This window comes from Lineus longissimus, chromosome 7 (assembly GCF_910592395.1).
Source record: "Lineus longissimus chromosome 7, tnLinLong1.2, whole genome shotgun sequence".
Taxonomy (NCBI): domain Eukaryota; kingdom Metazoa; phylum Nemertea; class Pilidiophora; order Heteronemertea; family Lineidae; genus Lineus; species Lineus longissimus.
In genome coordinates, this window is record NC_088314.1 from 2,924,307 (window position 1) to 2,947,649 (window position 23,343).

Below are 23,343 nucleotides of genomic sequence, written 5' to 3' on the forward strand. Positions count from 1 at the left end.
AGAACCACCAATTATTTCTCATTATCAAAAGCCGACAATCACGCTAAAGATCTTCGTTGTTTATCTCTTATCACACCCAGACATGTTGCTGGTGGAGTGGTCTAAGCAAGATATAGTGAGGCTTCTGTTGACTTCTCTGGCATAGTATCAGAATAACATACTGCAAGGAAAAGGAGGTTGAGGCAACATATAGGATATATTGATGACCATCCTTATAGATGACATCTGATGCTCATCACTCAAGCATGAATCTTGGTCTGAATCCTGACGGACACCATCATTTACCTTGTTGCCCTAAAAAGTCTGATTGCACCTCTGACCTTCATTATTCAGCCTCACTGACTAGAACGATGCAGCAACGTTGACAAGATCCTGACTGCTGAGAGAAAGAATCACCCCTGGAGTCAGTGTTAGATGTACTCCTTTGATGGGGAAGATGGTCAAGAAGCATTGCTTCGAGCAATGTCGTCGAAAACAGGACAGGTCACAGGCAAGCCTCGGGTAAGATGTTCAGGCATGAACACGATAAAAGCAGGGTAGATGGAGTGCATAATTTTGTACTGCTATTTTTCCATAATTTCTCGACTGTGCTTCACAGTGAGACAAATGATTGCTATGATTTGAAAACCATCCTGTGCTGCAACCTGATGCAGAGATCATCAGAATAACCTGAAATCTGACACATGGAGTTGAGGGGCTTCTGGCTCGCTGGAATTATTGGAAATTGCTTTTCAAATCACCATGTTTAACTTTGAAATTGTCAGGTATATCTGGTTTCTTTTGTGGGGTTAAATTCAAGGACTGATTTTTCCAATAGGTTCTGATCCACTGTCGAAATTGGTTTTGAAACGTTTCCACACCATACTTCTGGTGATGTTAACCAATAACTGTTCCTTCGCAGAAGTTTTCGCCAGACAAGTTTTAACAGTTACTTTTGACCAGTATAAAGCTGTTTAGCGAAAACACACAACTCCAATTGAAGTGAGACTAACTGAAGAAATAAGACATGATAGGATACAATAACTGCCTATGTACTAATCATCTGTTGCCATGGAAATAAGTATTTGCTTTTTCTCCATGTACATACGACATCAATGAAGACAGGCAGTTGATTGAAAGTATCTTTTTTCATCTTGATGCCATACCAATCATCACTGAAATCTGTCACTGCAAAAGTCTAATTGTTGCTGCTTAAGTATCTTGACCACCAAGGTTATTGCATAGACCATACAGTAAGCTGAGGTGAAGCAGAACTTGGGAAAAACTCTCAACGCCACACTACTGATCACCAAAACCTGTCAGAGCAGAAGTCTGATTGCAATATAGAAAGATGCTAATGGCAACTTAGCAAATCTTCACCAATCGTTCCCTGACAACATAGGGCAGAATGGTCATCAGATGTAATCTAGACCTGTCCGAATAATTGCTTCCAAATTGGTCAGTATCGGACATACTGCTAATGAAAATTGGTCTTGGTGATGAGGAAGAGGCACAGAAGATTGTAACATGACAAATATACAGAAAGTGCGCGACATATTAGGTGAATAGGGTCAGCACAAATGTGTCGGAAATCTGAATGTGCGTCATTGACGAAATAGCCTTCAATTTGTTCGACAATTGAGCACCAACACATCCGAACAGAACAATAAATGCCTAATGACAGAAACGTGAACAAGTCTAGTGGTAATGGCTGGAAAAAAGGGTTGCTTAGTAACCTAGCGATAGCATAACGATTAGCCTGTGTTCTGAAGACTAGCCGATTTTCAATAATAAAGTAAAAGTGCGTCAAGTCTGTAGGGCCAGCATTCAACAGAAACAATAGCTCAGGTTTACTATGATCAACAATTGTACTTTGAGCTGTATTTTCAACTTTCAGCATCTTACTGTTCCACTAATTCCGGGAGAATCCACTCTAAAGTGTGAAGGAGATTAAAATGAAATAGTTCAGGAGCGTCTGTTGTAACTCGTTGCCATGGTAACTAGCAATGGCTTACAAATGAAGTATTAGGCAGATGAGTTTCTTGGAAGATGCCCAATAGGTCCCGGTTTTTCATCCCTGGAAAAGAATTGTTGACATTGAGCATCATTGATTGGGAATAACGGATGAGTGGGCTCTTCTGGTCTGGTTGTTGGACACACATTTATCAGACACCGTAAGGTACACTTTATGATATCAAATCATAGAAACCAATCACCATAAGAGTAACAGTAAAGTACATGTAAGATTTGGACAACTCCTGCACTGGCTCATCATTTCTTCTCACATGTATAGATGAGATAATGCAAATTCAGAGCGCACCTTAACCTGTAATTGTATATCACAAAACGCATTCTCCACATCAAAGTAATGCGATCATACTCATCGTCACATAAATTACATGTTTTTTAAAGGTTATAGTCTATATAGAGAAATCACTACAAAATCCAGGGTCTAAAATAATTCAATACACGCTTTACAGAGCTTCCATAACGGTAACACAGTATACATTGATTACATTTTCAATATCAAAGGCGGTGGAGTCTGCCATATTTCAAAGAGATAAACTTCATCAGGCTAAAATTTCATATGATTTCTATGTATCTACATGAACCGCTGCGAGCTAGGTAGTACAAAGAAGCAATAGCAATGTCAGAGCAACATTGGTGAAATCTAAGAGCTCAGACATAAAGACATTATCATGTGAAGGATTTTTTAGTTAAATGTGGGTTGGAGACTGTTGTTATCGTCTATATTTCAAAGACCTTTGAAATTGCATATGGCTTCTGTTCATCATATGATACATGTAGCCAACAGTGGCTGGTCTTTAATTCAGTCCACTGCAGCTAGCCCCTCCCTGAGGCCCACTGTGCTCTAATTCGCCTCTTTCCTGATCAGCGCCCCTAGTGGTGAAGCAGTGTTATAAGGAAACATAACGGCCATCTTATGGGATCAGTCTCTGATGTTTCTGAAATCGCATCAGCCCTGACGTCGAAATCAACAGAGGTGGACCCCATAACTTAGCGAGTTCGGCCACTCCTCCACAAGAGACACTTATCTCCAATGAGGCAAATTCTGCAGCTCATTTCCCTGCGGACTCCCACTGCAGAGATAATGATATCATTTGCGCTGGCCTGGAAAAGTTCAGAACCCCAACATGGGCCTGTGATGCATCAAGTGGACATGTCATCCATTGTTCCTGGTGAAATGCGGATGGACTGATTAGCCGGGGTGAGGCGAGGATCAAAGTACATTGTACTAACTCATCACCAAGTATAATCATGGACCATGGAACACCTGAGAATGAGACACTATAGGGATACAGAATAATCTCAACGACTCAGAAAATTGATATCATATTCATATTTGTTGTTCAAATGATATCACCCCTTACTCCTTTATTCTCAAATTATGATTTGGCTCCAGAATTCTCTAATCTTGACTAAGAATTATTTCAGCAGAGTCTCTAATCATAGGCTAGGGACTCCCTGATATGGGCTCTGCAACAAGTAAGAGAGTAATTAAATTATCCATAATGTAGTAGGCCATCGATCATGTTTGGTCTCGGGACGGAGACAGCTCATAAACCCACCAGTTCCTGTCTTCAGGCTTCTAATCATACCAAAAAGCCTCCAAGGACCAGCTTCATTTCTACATCAGGCTTCATTTGAATCCTGTAAACTATGAAATGTTCCCAGCAAAGTTAGTTTTCTACCCTTGGTCACCAGCATGGCCGAGAGGTATTGTTTTTGCATGTAGTACTAACTTCTTATGAAATGAACTACAGTCATCCACTATCTGTGAAATTGGTCATTAAAGGGACAGATATCGAATATTCTAAATCTTCTTTTTCAAGCTTTCCCTTTTCAAGAAGAACCATCACAACTGGACGAGTGATTCTCAGCAATTTCTTGAAGAATTTTCACTTCCCAGGCCACTTTTGTCCACAGTTTCCCATTGAATACAACAGATATGAATCGTGAATTCTGCCATCTCCAGAGGTAACATTTATTAGATTGTAACACTGGGAATACGATATACAAGTGATGTTATTACATGGTATTCGGGGAGTTGCCATATTGAATGATCTCCGCGCATCTGGCCCATTTCATCACAGCACTAACCTTGGAGCAAATATTTATGAAATCTGACAATATCGCTCCCCGCTGGTGAACATATGATTCTATAACATGGGGTTTATACCAATGAACTGATAATCATTTCGTAAAAATTACCATATCTCATAATCATTTTATGTATCGTTTCCCTGCTTCTTGCTCGAGATAAGTGCAAGTGGGTATTTGGTACCAGTGTCATGATCATGGAACTATTGAACCATGAAGATGGAGCACATTGACTGGCTCCCAGCCTGTCTATTCAAATCCTTGCCATGTGATTATCTAACATCAATCATTGTTATTTTCTGGTGTAGCAATTGGAGATACATGTACAGTGTTGCTTACCATTCACTTTCTGCACCAGTTTTTTTTTAATAACCCCAAGTCCTCGCGAGAAGTACTTGTGCGTATTTTGTATCAGTGTCACGATCACAGAACCATTGGACCATGAAGATGGATCACATTGATTGGCACTCTGCCATCTATTCGATTCCTTGCCACGTTTTCTATGGTGCATCGAACATCAATCATTGTCATCTATCATCCACTCATGGTCGGAGGCTGCACATCCTGTCAACATGTCTGGTTTAGCAAGGTCACTTGAGGCGGGCAACCAGTCTGGAACTACTGCAACACTTGAGTAAGACAAGGGGTAGACACTTGAGTGCACGGAAGGAGCAAGAATAAAGTGCTTTTAACTGTTATTCTCTGTTTTAGTGAGAAATAAATGTTTGATTCTTGACAAGTTGGGCAGAAGTGATGGGAATTGAGGTTGTTTTAGAACGTGTTCGGCAGGCAGAGAGTTAAAGCTCCGTTCCTCATACAGTTCCAAGGCTTCACTCCTCAACTGTTATTACCAGCAGGAATGAACGCATTAATCCCTCACCTTCCCTTCATCTCTCCTTCGATCTATAATTACATGTTTTTTGATTACATGTTTTTATACCCAGACTGCATGCCTCTGGTAATCTATAGAACGTAACGTCAATGTCATATTGCTTCAAGTTTGGCCATCATTGCTTTCCTATATCTGCAGGCAAGTCTTTCATTGGCGTAATCTGCACTGAATTTCTTCTCAAAGGTCGATTATTGCTTGCTTTGCTTGCTGTATATCTTCTGGCTGTTGTAAGATAGAATATTAACTGAACCTGAGTGGAGTTTCAGGGTTTCATAAATTGGCTGCTGGTTATCTCTGGTTCAGAACACATACCTGGCCATAAAAGGAATAGAGCTGGCAATGTGGAAGAACCTTTTAATACCGCAGTAACATGCAAATCCTCTTTGATGCCACACAGCTCAATATTCACTTTATTTATGTGAAGCAAATCTGTCACATCAGATGTGCTTCTCCGAAGTTTCTTTATATCAAAATCCACTTAACCCCTTAATCTTGAAAACAACCACCAGTTGCTCCTGGTGAAATGTCACACGTCCAAGGTTCATCAAGAGGTGAAACCAGCCTGACAGCTAATTTGCCAAGGAGGCATCCTCATCAGGAGATGGGTGGTTAAGATGGATCGGTAATGAGAAAATGTCCTTTCTATAAGCAGTTTTTGCACCGTGATGAGGTACTTGTATTGAAGGGTGATGTTGTTGAAGGTGTTGGGGCAGGACCATTTGAGGAACAAAGCAGTGTTGTGCTTGATTCAAGAACGAGGAGTAGAGGGGCTGATGGGTCAGGTTCCTTCTGAGACACTTTGTTATCTCCAAGAGTTGTGTATTGAATTGCTGATCGACAAAGAATATATACTGGGATGTCAACCACTTGGATATAATCTTCGTGAAACAACAGATTGAGAGCTTTGAGCAATGATTCCATGTACAAACAAATTTCAGAGCGATTAGAGCTGATCAGTTAGGCTTGTTTTTCACAATAAGTTGCAAATAACAAAAGACAATGGTCATTGTTTGCAGTTTGATGTAGAACAGATTAGAGCAAGGATTAGGCAGCTCTTTCAGGATTGGCTGCAAACAACAACAGATAGGCCCGATTAGCCGGGGCATGGGCTAATCATCCCCACTTTGGTTGCAACAGAACAGATTAGAGCTATGCATTTATAGGCAACTCTTTCATGATTAGTAACAAACAACAACTGATTACAGATGTATCACTTGCAGTTTGATTTGATGCGGAACAGTTTGGTCTCTCCACAAGTGACAAACAAGTCAATAACACACAAGGTCCGCCACCGATAGAAAAAATGTATAGCAAATATGGATTTGCCAGGTATAACAAGAATTAGTACTGTGTCTACACAGAGCAAGTAATTGGAGTACAGGTTACCATGGTTACGAATACATTTCATTCTGTGTACCTGTGGTAACTTGGTGTAACTGTGACAGTATACCAGCTGGGAAGGACAGGATTGAGGAAATAGGAAATCAGGGGAGGGGACATTTGACGGGAAGTAATTGAGTTAGTGTTTATTTCCTATCCAGTCTTTATAGGCTTCTGCGGCTGCAAAACTGCTCAATTGAGAAATGTCAGGGTTAATATTCTGGGGTTGTCGATTTGTGGACACCCGGACCAAGTAATGTAGCATACAGTTCTAGCGCTTCTACCAGAAATAGAAGATAAGGTTACATATTTGCTTCACCAGTACAATATTGCCAGCTGGTTTCTATACTTTACTGTACCTGGGTCAAAACTGTTCCACTTTACCTTATAGGTTAGCAAGCAGAGCATAGAATTTGTTTTATGCACTGTAGGGGCAAACTTTATCGTAGTCGTAATTGTACCAGTTTGCCAATCTTGTAGGGTGGTTGGCTAACAAAATATAGCACAGGTCTAATTCTACTATCAAGGTCGAAGCTAGCATGTATTGGTAATCAATACTTTAGCCATTAGGATATCCCCTTCGGCTACATTAGGGAACAACAGATCAATTTGAATATCAAGGCCAAACTTAAAAACAATAAAAAATCTACATATTTCGTGTAAGGATTGGCAATCTTTTTTATAGATTTATAAAACCCTGAAGTCCCAATGGGTTTATAGCAGGGCTTAAATTTCAACACGAGATTATCATTATATCAAGGTCACCATCATGTATTTACCTGGAATCAATCGATATACAAACATGGGAGTGAAAATCAATAGTCAGGATCCCTCAGCCTCCCCCAGATATCGGTTTAGTGAAACATTGCATAGATTTTATCAAAGTACAGGATTGCTCATAACTAAATAGCCAGTGGTTTTTGTTACTATACAGTATATTATGCATCAGTCGGCGCTGAACGTTTTATTGAGGCTTCCAGTCTGCCCGTCATGTGACAGATATGTGAGGCGCCTTGACTGTCTACACTTCAATGTTTATCACATGAACGTCTCCCTGTAGAGAAGTAGAGCGTGATACTCCAAAGAAAAATTTGAAGAAAAAAATTAGCAGAATCCAAAAGAGTTGATGTCTGTAGAAATCGAAGTTCTTCTTGACATGAAGGAGTTAGCATTAGAAACAAACAATGAAGGCTACACATGCTATAGCTAAACCATTCCTTCTGACACACCACCAACTTACATGCAAACTTCATCATGCTCCAATTGAACAGGAGAAACTTGTAACATTACTTGAAGGAGCTGTTTGATATCAGAATATTGAATGCAGAAGAAATGCATTCCAAGAAATACTTGGAACTCTGCTATTAAGTCAAGTTCTTCAATTGCTGTTACCGTGATAAAAGAATGTCTGAGTGACTGGATCATGTGGATCGAGGGTCCATTCGAATTTGAATGCTAAAATATTGTTCAATTTAGAAGCAATTTCTCTCCCAACGAATGAAGTGAGGTTAGCCTATGCGCTGGCTAGAGAATACTTTCCTCCACAATTACATGGCAGAGCTAAATGAACCTGCACTACAGTCCATAATGCTTACCATCATACCATCACCTGGCTCAGGTGCTACCTGGTATGAAGTAAGTCTGGTGAACTTCAGGAGCTAGGCCTACTTATTTTGCGAGAAAGACTTCACTAGCATCTGCTAGCATGCTGGTGCTAAACTTAGAAAGGAGTAACCTGACCCCCATCCAAGCTAGTGCCGAACTATACAACACTTGGATGCTACAAGACATATATCAATGTGCAAGTTGTATGAGTCAGCTACAGGAGAAATGGACCAGATTTTGATCCATATAGGCAGGCAACCCTATATTTCATGATAGCTAATGCACATGAATGTACTGCTCAACCAAAGGTGTCTGAAATGTACTCAACATCCAACCATTACAAAACATATAGCATAGACTAAACATGCCATGCAAAATGAGAACTTCGTGTACAGTCCTTTTCAAATTGAAAAAGGCACCAGATTTTCACTTTCTTAAAACATTTACTTTATCGAAATTATTACAACATTCACAGAAATGCAAGTTACAAACTTGGCTTTCGTAGGTCTACATGTATTACAACAGCAAGGTGTTATCTCATTTGGTCAAGATCAATGGACTAAAAGATAAAAGTAATGCAAGACATTTTGACAACTCAGCCAAAATCAAACATGTCCTTGCTATCAGGTATGGATTTTATATGTACTTGCTGCTATCATACACCACTGCCATGCATAACTACTCTACAGCACTACATTCTTATACCATGTACGTGTCCTTTGCATATTCGCCGAAACAATTACATTGCACATAAAGACTAGATGCTCCCGAGTCACTAGCCTGGGATTTGCGCAGGTGCAAATTGGACATTGTTACACGACATCATCTGATCATTTCCCTGTGGAGGACGAATCGATTTCCAGGAGAAATATCACAGGATTTGGTTCTTGTTCTTCCTCTGTTGCTCAGTGAGCAGTCTAGAGAGGATCTTGCATCCTGGTTCAACGGGCTTGAAATAGTAGCTGGTAACAAATACAGGGGTAACACTACTCTCCGGAAAATAGAAATGCTCAGTGTCTCAAGTAAACTGCTCTTTCTCTTGTTTCACTACAAGTGTGACATTATGGTTGTGATAAATTCTGGTATTTTTATAGACTGAAAATTAACGAGATTGCTTGTGGGTATGTGAAACTAATTGCTAAACCATTCATCAATGAATGCCTTGGGATACAAGTAGTTTCCTTTATACAGCCAGAGGGACAGTTATATTACATGAATCCATGTACATGGTATACAGATACCGTATACAATTACTGTTTCTTGCTCATAACTTAAAAATGCATTGACGTTATCGGCAGGCTATTCAAAGACATTTGCCTTTTCAACTTGAACTCGGGCTTTACATGTATATGACTCTGATGTTATATCACAAAGAAATTGAAGATGGAACTTTAGATTTCCTTTGATCTATCAAAGTCAGATTCAAGCGCCCCGCAAACAAGAAGTTTTCATAGAGTTACATGGAAAAATTCTTGATGGAATGGGCAAAGAAGATTGTTTAGATTGCTGTTGATTAGACTGGTTATCACTGGGTTTGATACTGGTTACAAGTAGCAGTCGGGTCTGACTCTAGAGAAAATGTGTCACAGAATATGTCGAAATTCAGGTGTTCACATAATTAACCGAGGTGCCTTATGCCGATCATGAAAGACAAGATCAAAATTGAAACATTATTGTCACAACAGTCTATTCAAACATCCTCAAAAGCTCGTCCAGGGCTATAGTTCAATATGCATGTACATTGTACTGTGTAAAAGCAGTGTGTACCAGGACGTCGTAGGAGTACGATGTTATATAAATCAAGATGAAATCCTAATAATATTCAATAACTGATTACAACAGTTTGTTTAATCACCACGAGATCAATACGCATATTGTTAGGGCGGGTCATTCAGATACCTTTGAACAATGTCCAAGGAATGTCACTCCAAGTAAACGATTTGTCAACGATGTCGGAGACCCCCTGGTATGGCGCCAACTTGTAATTACTTAAGTCTCGAAATAAAGCCTAGGTACATTTAGCATATTTACAATCAACGTGAATTGCGCGGAAAAGTATGATAATCTGTATGCAAAGTCATCAAATCTTGTTTTAAAGATGTAATGACAATCGATGGCTTTCCTTGTTATAAGGCAGTACACGTCTCAAGGCCTCCGCATAAACTGTTGGAGGTCATGCCAAGAAACTGGGTATCAATCTCTGGTTGTGTTACGAAGTCAGTTGTAAAATGTAACAGCCATATTGTCATTATCATGTTCATATTCGTGCAAGCTTCACAAATGACAAGACTAATCGTGACTATATCTCCTCTCTGCCAAGTGATGGTGTGACGGGGGATAGCAAACTTGATATCAGAGTCACATCAATACCCCATTCACAGTACTCCAACCTTACGCTAATGATGATTGCAAGTGTCTCGTTAATGACGATTGCAAGTGTCTCGTTAATGACGATTGCAAGTGTCATCAAAAACTCAACAATTGTCATCACAGACATTACTGATCCACTAATACAATGTCTGAAACCCATCCAAAGGACAACCAAACTGTGCTGATATCATCCACATTGCCAAACTGCGCCTTAATCTATTGATATTGAAATTCTGTCACCATTAACAACACATATTCATTCGCATTTTACACACCTCAAGAGTTCAATGTGATGTACTAAGTGCTCTCTGTGATGATACACAGTTTCCAGACAGTGCATGAACATTGTAACAAAGACGTGCACCCCCCTCTTGTTCCTTGCTTCAGATGGAGTCGTTAAAGTTACATCACGTTGAGAACCTACCCTTGGTTATGCGTCGTCATGGCGACAGTATTTACAATATGTGTGTGATGTTGTTTCTCATTGTATACCTGTCGGAGGCAATCGGATGATAAGAGGCGATAGAGGATGTGAATAAACGATATTGAAGAATGCCATCTGCTGCAGCAACTTTAACAGATTAAACCCTATAAGCCGGACAGTTGTGACGCAAATTCTACACAAAAGGATGTTGTTTACACCAAGGTCTTTGTTGCTAGCTTGAACAATAAGCTGTAGCTGCAAAAGGAAGGGCCGGACACCTCTAGGCAAAAGAGTACACACCATTGGTGAAACCTTCGTTATATCTTCTCTGGTGACCGTTCGTTAACCATCATGCCATAACCTACCCTGACAAGCAACTGAATATTACACTCTTCGTTAATGGATGTCTGGTTAGCACTAATAGCATCCCTCTGAAAAGCGCCACCATCACCGAGCATTCCCATCCACCATTCACGCATATGTCAAATGATAAAGAGACAAGTGGAATTGACATGGCCGGATTGAAATTGATGCACTTTGCTGAGAATTTCAATTATGTCGGCGAGAAATGTAATGTTTCTATGAAATAAACACATCAGGTGATAATATTCAGTTAGTAATAGCAGATTTGAGTAGATGGATTGTAGCAAGCGGCTCATAAAGTAGATGGCTAAAGCTGGATTATGAGCAGTGTCAACAGAGGAAGTGGCCAGCATAGTGCTACCGGATTATCATGGATAATCACACTGTATCGTTGCTACATATCCTGACATGTAGTACTATATGACGACCAGTATGTTGACGTGGCAGACCAGGTGTGGCTAATTCGGCACCCATAGAGGTGTGCCACTTAGGACAAGATGGCGTAAATAATCTCTCAACTCTGGGTTCCAACTGCAATCTGATCATTTGCTGAGATAGCGAGTGACTCTCTCAAACTCTGACAGGCTACTTTTAAGCGTGAACTCTTGTCTTTGTCAGGGCTTACCCAAACTGTATATTACAAAATTGCTCAATTTCATTTCGAGAACTAATGATAATTCCCTGAGCCCTCAACTCAGAAAGCTCACACTGAACAGAAGTGCATGAGAAAATATCTTTAAAGGGAAATATTTTCTGGTTTGCATGATGTATAGTTTTACTGTAGGCATCTGATACGATTGGTTCATTAGCCATAATTCAGCCGATGCACTTACAAATCAAGGAATGATCTAAAACAACAGGCCTATCAGCAATTTAACAGAACTACAGGAATTTCATGACACATATTGATCTAGTGTTCAATAGTTAGCTCATTCGAGTACAGCAGAATTACAATTTATTTGAAGTTTGCACATTTAGCGTGAATTATTGGCTTATTATCGAAACGAGCGCAATCCACAGGTGGCACGCACACTAATCAATGGTGGAGAAAGTGAAATCCATCAAGAAAACACACAATAGATTTATAACGATAACGACATTGGTTGCATGATTATAGTGTATCGCATTCGTTTGCACATAGAAACAAGTTAATTGCAATTTGTAGCCTACACGGGGAGGAAATGGGTTGGAGGAGTTAAGAATGTATGAAAAAAATTGTCTAAAAATCTTCAAATTCTTCTTCTTCTTCTTTTGCATTTGATATTGGCCCTCATACTCTTAGTCTGTTGCAGTCTATTCTACCTCCAGGAGTTAAGGAAATAGACATATTGTGAGCTTGTGTCATAAAAAGGTGACAAAAGTGTCAATAATCCAATGCAACAGTCATTAACTGCATGATCCAATGTGAAGATCGAGCTAGTTTTCCTCTAATCTAGGGGTACATTTCATCCCACTAGAACAATAAAACAGTGCATATTTGAAATACTTAGCACATAGTTTTCAAGCCACTTTAATATGAAATGTATTGAAATGCACATCCTAGCATGTCCACTTTAAATTGGACTATGGATACAGAGCAATTGCCAGTGATCTACGTTTCAGTTTCAGATCTGCTGAGTATGGAACCAAACTAATTCATAGAGTATGCCTCCACAGGGATATCAAGCGACATAAGCTGCTTAACATCACTTAATATATCACCCTTGATTGTATAAGCCTTGTAAAATATCCATAAACTATATTTCATCAAACTAAAAGTCACATTAGCAATGCCCAAGTACGAAAACAAACTCCCAAATGAATCAGCTAATCGGCTGAAATCAGAAATAATTACTGTCATAAGCTATAGGGACCTGATGCTAGCAATACTATTAGGGAAATTACATGTATACGCTAGTTCCGATTGTTTATTGCCACGGTATTGTCTAAATGACAATGAGGCTAAATGACGATAGCACCAGAGCTGCTGTAACATTAGCGCACCAGTAACATAACAACAGGTCCTGTGTCCTTCATGAAATGCATGGTAACATCTGCCATCTGCTTCTGCTGCGATTGAAAAATGGCATTTATTGAAGTGAAGAAACGTCAACAGCCAGGGGAGAGGTCAGTGCAAGATTTTGAAATTTCAAAACATCGATGGAAATGATGTCAGTGGACTTAGGAGGAATGAGAAGGTATTGACAGAGACAACAGGCTGAATCCTGGCAATAATGCCACAACCCAGCCATATTTTACTCACACCAATTGAGAGAACAGAAAATATTGCCTGGATATGGAATGATTTGGTGCCACAAATATCACAAAAGATTAAGAAGAAATGGAGCATACAATACAATAAATGGTTAGCTTTTAGCACTTACTCAAACCCCGATGGCCAAATATGCCATCTTGCCATAATATTTACACCAAGCCATCAACCATGCCTGATATGCGAGTCCAATATAGCCCAAAACGCTTCAATGAAAACATACGGTCAGACACGGTAAAATAGCGCTAGGGACTGCACATTAATACGATAGTATATTGCCAATGACACGAGGTCTATGCATTTATATTATTATCATTTATATGGAAATTGGAGAGAATTGACCGTGATTGGATCTGAATTACGGACAAGCGCCTTGTTCGAGGTCCAGTTATTTAACGACAAGAGGAATACCATCAGAGTCAACCGGGCACTGAATAATCCATTGGACCATGTGGAAAGGGGAAATTAACCTGATGAATTTATGATCTCTGATGCCTGGCTTTAAATATCGATGTCACGTCATCAGAATTACAAAGGTCACAGGGCATTGTCATATCTGTTGCTCACATGGCTTCATATCAGACATGAAGAAATTGGGTTCATTGAGTTTGCAGCTCAGCAAAGATACCAAAGTGACAAATGTTACAAATTTCAGCGACTTCAGTTTAAAAACAAAAGGGAAGCCTTTTACATATCCTGCGAAAGCAATCTTTGTGATGTATTAGTCATCTTTGAAACACACTGTCAGATCAACATATTTAAGTTCTCTCCTCAGGGTAATGATTTCTAAATCAAAATAACCAGGCATCAAAGTTGATGTGAAGGTCACAGGATCTTCGTGCAAAAGCAATTTTTGACAAGTTCGTATTTCACACGGCGTTTATTATATTTTCCACGTTTGAAAAGTAATTTATTTGTTATATTGAGACCTGGATTTGAAGTGCTTTTTATCAGCACGAAAAGAAAAAGGCTTTTCATACTGCGACGTCTTATTCTCAGAGGCACTATGGGGTAGCATGAAAAGTAGGAGCTCATACAGGTATCACTTTACCCTCTTGAAGAAAAAAAAGAAGATTTTAGAGCGTTCATTGGAAAACCTTTTAACCCTTGTATGTTACAGTCTTGTAGTTTTTCGACCGGACTGTTTGGTAGTTTTCAGTACATGAGTCAGTTTGCTTTAGTGTTCACCTATACATAGCCCTATGCAAGGTGACTTGTTACATGATCAGTATGGGCTTAATTGGACTGCAGATTTTTCAATCTAGCCAAAGCTAATGACTTAATCATCCTTTCTGCATTATTTTGCAGGCAGCTGTTCGTTGTTGTAATAAACATGGCACAAGCCTCATTCATTCAGATGAAATCGACTTGATCCCGATCAAATACCTGGTAAATGACATCATCTATTTTATAGTCAAATAGCACATCCTTTCAGTTGACCACCAGATGGTCCCCGATTCACAGCTAGATAATTATCAAGTACAACCAATGTACGGACAATAATATAATGTACACATGAGTTGTATATTCTGTACAGAATAAATCCAACATGCATAACTCCATACACAGAAACTACCAGTGCTTGCTGAGAAGTTCTACGTAACTTTACACATACATGTACGTGCAAAAGTGAAAAAAAGAAATTCACAAACCACACCTGACTTAAGTTTCTTTTTAGAAGTAGTTGTCAGGACAAAAACCTTGGATGGTAGGACATGGGTGCAGGTTTGGCAATCACAATAGATAGTGTCTACAACTCATGACTTCCAATCTTCATGATCAGTTGTAACCAACACCTAACATTTGTTAAACTTGGATACTCTACCGCTACTGTGTAAAGGGCCGTATAAGTTTCCATGGTAACCGGGAATGCTTCATCTCTGAGAAATGGCTTTCATGGCCAAGTGTTGTTGATATAGCTCTCGTCTAATCAGAACCCGCTTACCAAATAATATCATTTTAACCCTTTGAATTCTCAACATATTGCAGCCATCTAAAATGAGCATTTTTAATTTGGGATTGATTTAAATAATCAAACAGTCTTCTACATGGTGGATCTGAAATGGAAAATGACAGCAGCCTATCTTTGGCATCATTTCATCACTGTAAAAAACTGTCTTATTTCGTCAAGCTGCCTCTTGTGAGGTGATTGGGTACTGACTGATCCTACTCCCTGGGTTTGCCACTAACTTATACAGAGCCAATATGGCCTACTGAGAAACCTTGGGGAACGAGACGACAAAAACTGCCTCATTTAATAATCATTATGTAATGACAGTCACCGTCTGACAGAAAAACGCCATGTTTAGTACAACAGAGCCCCACCATTAGCTTCATTTTCTAATGCTAGTGACAACTGCTTGTCAATTATTCATAGATTCTCCCAGCAACTGTCTTTAAGCTTCGCATATCCGCTGAGAATCAATAGGAACTAAGAAAATAAATGGTCGCAATATATCAGTCTTGTCCATGATAATCTCTTATGGATCACTCTGAGATGGGGACGAGAGGACAAGAAAACAATCCAATGTTGTTGTATGGAGTTTTTTTTTCAAAGGATGAGGCAATCAAAGTTAAGTGACTAAACTCAAGGTCATATGAAACTTGGATTACGAGGCTAACAACTTCATGATAAGACTAGGCTAAAGGATAGCACTTAATCTGTGTTTCCTGCTCTACATACAAACATAGATGTGCATGTACATTTCATCTGCATCATAGTGAATGGTGAATGGTGAATATTTGAATATTCTCGATAAATACATGAACATTAAGGTCATATCCTACAAATGGAAATTAGCAGAACATGACTTCCATAGCATGATAGGATTATCATGCATATTATATTAGTCAATAAAGCATCTTTTGAGTGGAGATAGTTAAATTTAAATATTTGATGCAGGGAACATTGATATTCAGACACGAGATAATTACGCGTTGATAGTAAGTAAGTCAATTAGTTTGCAAGGATCAGATTTCATGCATTTCATTTGCAACTGATATTAGATCAGAAGCAAAAGCAGCAAATTTCGAGCACCAACATTTATAATGGAAACTTGAGTATCAAAATGATGTCCAACAAATGAATCTCTATTCACCCCATGACTAAAGTAGCCATTATACTGATGAGTCAAAATACGTAGGTATACATAGAGCTTGAAGGCAGGAATCAAACCCATTACTAGTAATCTGTGCTATGTTCCTGGGCAAGAAATGCAAAGCCAACTTCTTTTCAAAGACGTTTCACTTCTCAAGCATAACCATACCACAGACCTATCATTTTCGTGGGAGAGAATCAAACGGAATCAATCAACCGAAAGTCTCCTTACATCAAAGAGCAAACAAACTGCTCTTGGCCATAAAAGGTTTGAATGTCCGCAATTATAACAGATGGCATCACGTTTTACCGGACTCTGGTTGCACGCTCCAAAATAACACAGCAATCAGGATGAATTTCAGAAATCTAGAGATTCTCATTGTAAAAAAAGGAGTTTCCATGGCGACCAATGGCCATTGGGAAAGCGCTGTTGCACATTAAAGGGAACCAAACTTCTGCTGATAAATCGGGAATATTCCCATAAGGTACATGCTAGCACAATGGAAGAAATAAAAGGATACAGTGTATGGTAATAGTTGCATTTGGCAAAAAGAATCTTTTTACTCAAAATGGTATGTGGTCTTATACTGGCAAAAAGTATGAGATGGCAGATGTATTCGAATGTTTAGATGCAGCAGTGCTGAAAATTCCATCATTGCTTTTTTATCGACGAAGAAAACATAAACTGCCTTTCGGAGAACGAAAAGAACAGAAATTGATACAGAGGAGAATTGCGGATGACAGAACAGACTAGATAAATCAGCTAGAACCTAGACAAATTGGTAAAGGCACATCTTTAGGCCTTAGCAGCAACTTGTTCTTTTCAACAAAATACATCAATTTGCCCAATCTTTCCACGGAACAATTATCACAACCAGTGTGAAGATGGACGGCCGACTGTGTGCCAAGTGGGTATGCGAGAAAACAAAGATAACTTCTCTACCAAGTCAGGCAGGTGATGACTCTTTAGCAGGTATTTTTAGAAATCTCTAGAAACAGTGAACAAAACAACAGAGTTGCTGTGAAAAAATACATATTTCTGAATCTGCAATGCTAAGTTTTCTGTGGGAAGCACGCACAAACAATGATGGTACACTGTCGCTAACAACATGCCCATCATCATCAGGTAGGAAGGAATGCATAAAGGCAATCCATGTCAGGAGACCATGAAACTATTTGTTATCTTTGCCCAAAAGGTTTTTAATGCAGCCAATGCATGTACCTTTAACCTGAAAATTTGTTACTGAGGCTAAAGAAGCACATCTACATAGAAGTACCATAACGCCTCCTCAAGAGAACCATCCTACAATCCTTTAGCATGATATCACCACAGCCAGGTTTCAAGCAGAGAATGCAACTGGTGATTTTTTATTCCACATTTAGAGGAATGCAAGAGCCAAAAGCAATCAGCAATGGAATTTTCATGTTGGAAACATTTTTCTGATGTTGACGTGGTGTTACAGCCTTTACAGGGATGATACTTAAAGTTGCCAGATGACAACTTTCGTTAGCAAGTCTGTATTTACGACAAAAATGCTGAATAGCCATATCCCTCACACTTTCAAATGCTGGAGTGCACATAGCACCTTTTTCCAACAAAAACAGACTTTCTCATTTTCCAGTTCAATTTGGATGGAAATGCATGTAAAGCGTATCTTTACCGACAACTGTGCAATGAACTCTTTAGATTCATCTGGCATTGTTATGTACATGAAAGCTTAATACCAATAGAATTTTGATTGACATATTTGTTACATTGAATTGGATTTCAATGGTTTACACCCTTATAAGTCCACTGAGCATGTCCATGTGATAAATATGTATGTAAAACTGCCGTACTCTTTCCCCTCTTCAGTCTAATTCAAAATTCAGTTTGTGACTTGGAGGTATTTTAACAATCAATAGTTAGCATTTACAGCTATGTACTAGCATTCTACATGCTAACTACACAGAATATTCAAATCAACAGGATATGGAATATGGCAATGTTAAAGGGATATGTCATTCATGTTCATTGCATTTTATACTGCATTTGTGACCCGCTCTACCAAAACTAGGCGCTTGTCGCATCTGAACTTGACAGGTTGATACGGACTTGTTGTTCATTTCCCTATTGTAGACCTTTTGTGAAATGTGACCAAATCAGTTTGTAATAGATTTCACAAAAGGTCTACAATAGGGAAATGAACAACAAGTCCGTATCAACCTGTCGAGTTCAGATGCGACAAGCGCCTAGTTTTGGTAGAGCGAGTCACATTTACTGTCAAGTGTATACTGACTGCATCAGTCTCACCTCATTCACCTACACTATATTGATATCTCGATTCTCACAGTGTCCTGCTAACAGAGGTGTCTGCTAAGAGAGGTCTGAATGTACATTTTGATCAAATTACTGCGGCCCATATGCTAACAAGCCAACATAAAGACCCCGGTTCTGCAGGCACTTCACCAAGCTTTCAACCGCGCAGAACCGTTCTCGGCATTTCATTGCTATTGCATGATTTAGCAATAAGCAAGTACACTTGGGGCCAAATATGTGTACTTATTGTAATTATGTCATCATTGCAATGGGATTTGGCATAGATTTCCTCAGACCCAGTCTGGTGATGCATTACCTTACTTATTGATTACTTCTTTTGGTCTTGGGTTCTACTCCCAATATCTGTGTAACTGTGCATAAGCTACAAGCTGACAAGGCAGACATGGTACCACCATACATGTATTGGCTACAACTTCAAAACCTCATGCAATTAGAACTCTTTCAAAATGAAGTGGATGCCAATTTCATGGGGGGAACTTGTTCTTTGTTTTCCAGAGAAGAGCCTCCCCGGCCCTCAAAATTGGTATTCACATCACTTTGAAGGAGTTCCAAATGCTTTTGGATTTCATGGTGCTGCCCATGGTCAACCTTTTAGATATGTTGGAGGTTTTAGACACTGGTTAACTTCAGTAACGACAGAGGAAGATATCATAAATCTTTGTCTTGGGGGCACTACTCCAATAACTATGCACGAGCTCGATAAGCTACAAAGCCGAAAAGAGATAAATGAACAGATGCGGAGTCAAAAGGAAACTGATTCAGACGGCTTTGTTTGGCCCTTCTCCAAGTAGACATGATGCATCTTACATGAATAACTAGTCAAAAAGCAGTTGCACATGTAGGCCTCTTCAAGATTTATTTATCATTGGCTTGCTCAGCTACAGGTAGTTTTTCCCTGTCTGTTATTTTTCAGTCATCCATGTACCACAGCCTCCTAGTGTAGGCTCAAGTTACATCCGCTGATGGAAGAGCAACAAGGCAATGCTGAAAGAAACACTCTGAACCTTTGATCCAGCTGAGTTGGTTAGAATTTCCTATGCTTTAACCACAGTTCTATGGAAAAATGCACAGTGATCCTAACCAACTAGAGAGGAGATTGACTAGGTCTGCAGTGAGTGGGGTAAACCCTGTAGCCTATATTACCATAGACACATCATCCAGCCAAATACATTTGAGGTGCAAAACACATGCTCAGTGAGACGGGCCTTCTTCACTAACATCATTTCATTTGAATGAACTCTCCTTTAAACCAATTTGACATGAAAGCCAGTCGCAAATGAAATCGATAATTCCAAGATCACAACAATTTTCAAATAACTGATCACCATATGGGCCTCGACACGTCACTTGAAAAATACCACCTTGGGTACAGACACTTAAATATCGTCATTGATAAATGTTGAATGACAAAGGGTTACATATCTGATAGTGCTTCGTAAACTACTTGAAAGCGCGGTACTAATCGATACACCAGCGTTTCTCCACTTGCGCAAAATTGATCACTATAGACAAGTGGTACTAGTTGCAATATTAACTCCGCGTTTACTCCTGCAATTCAAATCTCAAATGCCACATTGAAATGTATGCTAACAACTGCATGTAAGTTTCGAAATAAAAATTCACTCAGGCAAGCCAACTTGGCTCTCCTTCAGCCTCATATCATGATGTTGGGCTGTCTGGGCACTGTTGAAATTTTAATGTTTGTTAAGAAGAGGATTCGAGAGTTTGTATAGTACATTTATAGCTGTTTGTGTACAACTTGTGCAGTTGGTTAAAAGCATGCATACCAGCAGACACATCTATTGGCATGGAATATTAGGAAGTTTTTGCCCAAGAAACATTTACACTTAGTGAATATTTTATCAGCTTACCCCAGTCGAGTTCGTCCAATACATAGACACGGCAGGCCACCTACACCAAGTGTTGGGTTAGCAGTGTAAGCTTGTAGTATGCACTAAAAGGCACACCAAAAGACATCTTCTGAATTGAGTTTAATCTCAATCTCAATCTGAGATGTGCAGATTCAGTCTAACATCAAAGTGCTGGTTTGATTTCCATGTTCGTTTTCCACCTCTTATTCCAGAATGGTCTCCCAAGAACGGTTCCACATTATCTTCAATTGTCTGTCCTAAGCAGGTAAAAAGGATGGCACGGACCTCTATTTCCGCCCTCAATTGAGATTCGTGACGAAACCAACGGTCAGACCCTGACAAACATTAAAAGTTTCTAAAATCCTACTTACCAGCGCTGCATTGATCTCATTTGAATCCGACAACGGGTATGGGGTATAGATAGCAAGCGCCACACAATTGGCGAATATAGTCAGCAGAATTAGGTATTCAAAAGGCGTGAGCACGTGGTCAAGGAAAATTGTGAGAAAAAGTCTGAAAAAGAAAATCTTCAAAACCTCCAAAAAAGAGGGAGTCATTTACCCAAGAAGGACCCTACCAATTTGGGTTGTTCAATATGGCATTAGCCTACATGTACAGTAGAACCTCTCTATTAAGGACACCCTTGGGACTGACAAGTGCTGTCCTTAATAGAGAGGTGTCCTGATTAGAGGTCAAATTGAATGGAAACAACCAATTTGGGACCAAAACTAGTGTCCTTAATAGAGAGGTGTCCGCTAAGAGAGGTTCTACTGTATATATTCAGGTGTGACAACAATATTGGTGGATTTACACACACTTATAAAGAGGGAAATTCTTTATCATTGACAATCCAAGTTGAAAAGAATATAATTTTACTCTGACATATGGCACAACTACTGGTATAACTGGAAAGAGCCACAACAATTGAAACCTATTTAGAATCGTTTAACACCAATCTATTTCAATTAACAGTAACACCAATGGATTTGATTATCTGTGATAAAAAACCAAACATCTGCAATGAACTATTTATACTTAAAGTTTGTACAGCATTATAAGCAAAGTAGGCTGCCCACACAATAGAGGACAATAAGGTCACACTTGAATTAAGATAATTTTGTTTTGATTGGCCTATTTAGAACCATGCTGGTTTAGTTGATTCCTAGAAATCTATTGAATTGACTGAGAATGGGGATTCCCCAATTTGAAACCGACATAATTTACTATGTAGGCCTGATATAAAGAAGTTGTAATCAATTTGAGGGATCAGATAATTGTCTCCTGCAGTTGGGTTTAAAGGTAATGGAAGCTAGGGAATGGGAAACAAAGGAAGGAAATTACATTAATGCACTTTAGATACAGATCCTACAATTTTTATGAAATTTTTCAAAAAGGATATTTCCACTCACAAACCGATATGCAGAACTTTCGCATCGGGTTCTTGAGTGATAAACAATACAATGCCCGAAGCGGGCGAGGGTTGGCATTATTCTGCCGATTTTGTCTCTGATTTGGTCGTTTTCGCGCCATGGTTGTTCCACCTCCTTCAGCCGCGGCTTGTTCACGAGCAGCAGCTAAAGCTGCACTCCACGCGGAGCTAAGGCCTGGTAATCCTGTCTGCTGCTTTTTCTCCGCCTCCCCGGCGGGATCGAGAGAATTGTTTGTGGGTGCTGACGGAGCACTAGTAGTCCTAGATGTGCTAGTCGGCTGGTAATCCTGATTTTTGAGTGGTTGATCGCCACTACCACTGTCAGTTCTGCTATGTTTTGCGGGAGAGGGTGTGAAATTATTCCCCCGGTCATAGCCACTGTGTGACCCTGAAAAATGCGAAAGAGAAATTGAATCAGTCATTTATCCAAATTAATCCACCACAGTTACATCTGAGACATAGAAAATTATTATTCCTCTGCAAAATGAATAAGAAATGTGATATTAGTCCATTCCCTGATATGAATCCATTGCTACACTGAAAATAATGAATTCAGAGTAAAAATCCAGGTAAAATTCCTTAGTGCCTACCTGCCATGTCTACAGCATAGCATAGCAGACATCAGTACCCGATAAGAGATGGATAAGGGAACGGAACCCTATTCGCACCGAGAAAAAGCATACAGGAGTCACATATGACAATAAAATCGATTTGAAATTATGCCTTTGCTACTTCCAACCTTACCTGAATCATACGAGGCCATTTTGAGGTTTTGAAAGCAGATAAAAATTCGGAATTATATCCCAAGTGTAGTCATGCGCCTTCCATTTTTGATAGTTGGTGGACATCCGGGAACTTCCAGATCAGATATTCCAATATGCAGATACAATGTATGTAATTATGAATTTTTGATCACAATACACAATTGGGTGATATTTGCCGAAAATATGAACCAGTGCGATAAATGCAACTCAACGGTATATTGAAAGGTGGAGTTTGTGATCGAATAAGTGACTAAAACGTGAAAAATCTTTTTCAGGCGATCAATTTGTTGGCAAAATGTGAATCTACTGAACGAAGGTCTTTAAAATTTATCTAAGACAATATTCAGTATGATGATATTAAATAAAAGAGAACTCGTACAGCAATAAGATACAAAATCTCTCTTATTAACGCGTATTTTCGATAAGTTAAGTGATCTATTATCGCAGTTGTTTCGCTCCCTGTCCTTTTCGTCCCC

The 23,343-nt window shown here is 39.3% G+C and overlaps 1 protein-coding gene across 25 annotated transcripts in view; it reads right to left on the reverse strand.

Moving 5' to 3' along the window:
* Window positions 1-23,078, reverse strand: part of LOC135490614 (muscle calcium channel subunit alpha-1-like) — a 101,651-nt gene extending 78,573 nt beyond the window's left edge. For all 25 annotated transcript variants that reach the window (XM_064775871.1, XM_064775866.1, XM_064775884.1 and 22 more), the window contains exons 1-3: window positions 22,848-23,078; window positions 22,074-22,491; window positions 21,046-21,151 (exon numbers count right to left, since the gene is read on the reverse strand). In XM_064775871.1, coding sequence (XP_064631941.1) covers window positions 21,046-21,151; window positions 22,074-22,491; window positions 22,848-22,866 — 543 coding nt within the window. In that variant the 5' untranslated portion in view covers window positions 22,867-23,078. The remainder of the gene's footprint in view (window positions 1-21,045; window positions 21,152-22,073; window positions 22,492-22,847) is intronic.
* Window positions 23,079-23,343: the final 265 nt, after the last annotated feature.